Genomic DNA, 2,747 nt, shown 5'->3' on the forward strand with positions numbered 1-2,747 from the left:
ACAGTCTACTTCATAAATAATGCTGAGGGAAACATACTGAACCCATCTGTATATACAACAAAAAAATAACTCCAGACCAAATAAAAGTCAAAGTATAAAAATTAAAACTTGTAACTTCTTAGTTTTAAAAAAGAAGAAATCTTAGGGCCTTGGTTAGGGTGACTTTGAACACTCCAATTGACCAACTATACAGGGAGATTTTTTCATAAATTTGGCAGTCAAGGTCATTTGTAACGGAAATAGCTTCAGCAGAATCAAGCAAAAAAAAATCTGGATTAAAGTGACGTAATCGATAAAAATGCAATGAGGAAGTAACCCGAGGAGATGCTTTCTGAGAAAGCTCGAAGGCAAGGGAGAAATCTGAAGCCAGGTGACCCTTTGGGACGTGCACCAAGCTAGCAAGAGACTTGGCCTTGAGCCCTGATTACCACTTATTACCTGGGAGACCTTGCCCAAGTCCCTTAATCACTGTCTCTTGACTCCCAGCGCAGCATTCCTTCTCGTCCCCCCAGCACCCCACATCTTGAAAAGTACTTACACAGTGCAGCAGCAGGGCCGTCTCTCTCTCCTGTGCTCACTGAGTGCCTGGGAAAATGAATGGAGGTGAGTTGCTCACAAATCAGGCTAAACAGTCCCTTTCATTACACGTCCTGTTGCCTGAGGCTCGCCCATCCATCCATTCTCCTGCCTCATCTAAAAGAGATTTAAGGGACTTTAAAGAATCCAGTTCTCCTCTTAGACAGGCGAGGAAAACCGGAAGCTCAGGAATTGTTTAGGGTCACCTAGTGAGTTCCTGAAGGCCACAGGGGGAACTACAACCTACTGGGTGCCTAGCCCAGGTTCTCCTATTTCCTGTGCTTCCTGAAGACAGCCTGACAGCCTAGTTCAAGAACTCCCCTCCCTCGACACTGGCTGGTTGCTCACTAACCCTTTCATTCAGCAGTGGTAACACTTTTACTAATTAATTTAATTCATCTTAGAGTGCTTCTGTTTTGAGTTTGAAGTTTAAATGGGTCTTAAATTTCTTGTCAACATTTAACCTTCAAAATAAATTGTGTGTGTGTGTGTGTGTGTGTGTGTGTGTGTGTGTGTGTGTGTGTTGAGTATCAGACCCAGGGCCTTCAAGCATACTAGACTAAAAACTTCAACACTGAGCTATCCCCCAATCCCAGCAGATAACTTCCTTAGCATCCTTGATGAAGTTGGAGCTGATACCCAAATTCCTCTGGCTCCAGCACACCCTGATGTGTTTAGAAGCAGCTTCTCAACTTCAGGCTGCCAGGCCCAGACGCTGGACGAGAGTACTCTCTTTCGAAGGCGTGGGCATGTCCAAAGCTTGTGATAGTTCTTCCTTTTTAGGCACTTTTCTCAAACTGTGTCCAAATAGTCTGGGCTGCAGTGTGACGTTCTGTGTCTGTCTCTGTACTAGAGAGAAACGCAAAGTCTGCGTATAAGGATTCTACACGGTAGCTAACCCAGACTCATTAGCAGGGTTGGCATCGGCGCCCAACCCTTACTGCTCTGCAAAGCACCATGCTCAACCGACGCAGAGGCCTGCAAAGAAATGAGGCCTTAGTTACTGCCTGCTGAAGCAGAACTCTCCACCAGGAGCTGCTGGGGAAGAGTTACTAGCCCAAAGACACAGGACAGGAGAGGCATGGGTGTGCACAATAGGTTATTCCAAGCTTCTCTGATTCGATTAATTATTGTTTTGGCTTTTGAATTAGTTATGACTTAATGTCATTTTTTTCTTAACAGGAGATAAAGGACAAGAAGAAGTTCTGCAAGATGTATGTGGAAGACCTCGTGAAGGAAGCCACAGCAATCAACATGAAAAACGAGGCTCTGCAGAAGCTGTGGCCGCAGATGTTCATTGAGCTGGTCAGAGACGCCGTCATAGAAATCCGCAGCAAGGATTCCTACATGAAGCTCTGCCTGCAGCAGATCACTGACCAGAAATAGGGATGGCTCCTACTTCTGGTCGATTCGAGCAATTTTTTAAAGTTTGGCAAGATGCAGGTTAGGCATGTTGAGACAACACCACTGTCCCACAGACTAGAAAGGGTGGCATCAAAGCCTTGCTGCCCACACTGGCAAGAAAGGAGGAAGGCAGGAGAGAGGGAAGACTTTTCCTCTGCATACTGACCACACACACTTGGGAAACCAAGTGGCCATGGGAGGAGGCCTGTCTGCTGGGTCAGAATGCTTCTTCACCTCCTGCTCTGACTGGTGCACCTGCTCCAGCCCCAAGCACGCAGTGTGTGCTGCCAGGCTAGCATGACTTGCTTCTTCCAACCTCCAGCCGAGACTTTTCCCCTTTTTTTGCCTTTTTATTTTATGTCATGATTTCAAAGCCAAGCATATGTTCTTTTTTATGAGTGAAGAATAAATACATTAGTTAAAAAAAACCAAGTCCAGTGTCTTACGTGGTTATGTTCCTCTTCTGTTTGTGGGATGCCTGCTATTCAGCTACCTCTATGGAAAGAGGCCTGTTCAGGTACCTCAGGGTACTACAGGGACCCACTTTGGGCTGAAAATGTGAAGACAGTTGAGCACAGGAAGAGGATGCTTAGCTTTCAGGACTCTGGGGAGAATGAAGGTACAGCTGTGTACGTATGTAAAGCGCTTCTCTGAGAGGCATTTTCTCCTGGCGTTGACACTGAGGGGTCTCTTAATAGGCATGTGCGTGTACTCATCCTTCAGAAATATTAGGGATGGGTAGAAGAGTCTAGGGTTTTTGGTTTTTT

General features: G+C 45.9%; 1 protein-coding gene across 1 annotated transcript in view; it reads left to right on the forward strand.

Moving 5' to 3' along the window:
* The window catches only part of Lrrc49 (leucine rich repeat containing 49), a 113,592-nt gene extending 111,180 nt beyond the window's left edge, over positions 1–2,412 (forward strand). Inside the window, exons 15-16 of the mRNA XM_026779106.1 lie at positions 1,388–1,448; positions 1,759–2,412. Coding sequence (XP_026634907.1) covers positions 1,388–1,448; positions 1,759–1,962 — 265 coding nt within the window. The 3' untranslated portion in view covers positions 1,963–2,412. The remainder of the gene's footprint in view (positions 1–1,387; positions 1,449–1,758) is intronic.
* The last annotated feature ends 335 nt before the right edge of the window (positions 2,413–2,747 follow it).

The sequence above is a fragment of the Microtus ochrogaster genome, chromosome 5 (genome assembly GCF_000317375.1).
Source record: "Microtus ochrogaster isolate Prairie Vole_2 chromosome 5, MicOch1.0, whole genome shotgun sequence".
Lineage (NCBI taxonomy): Eukaryota > Metazoa > Chordata > Mammalia > Rodentia > Cricetidae > Microtus > Microtus ochrogaster.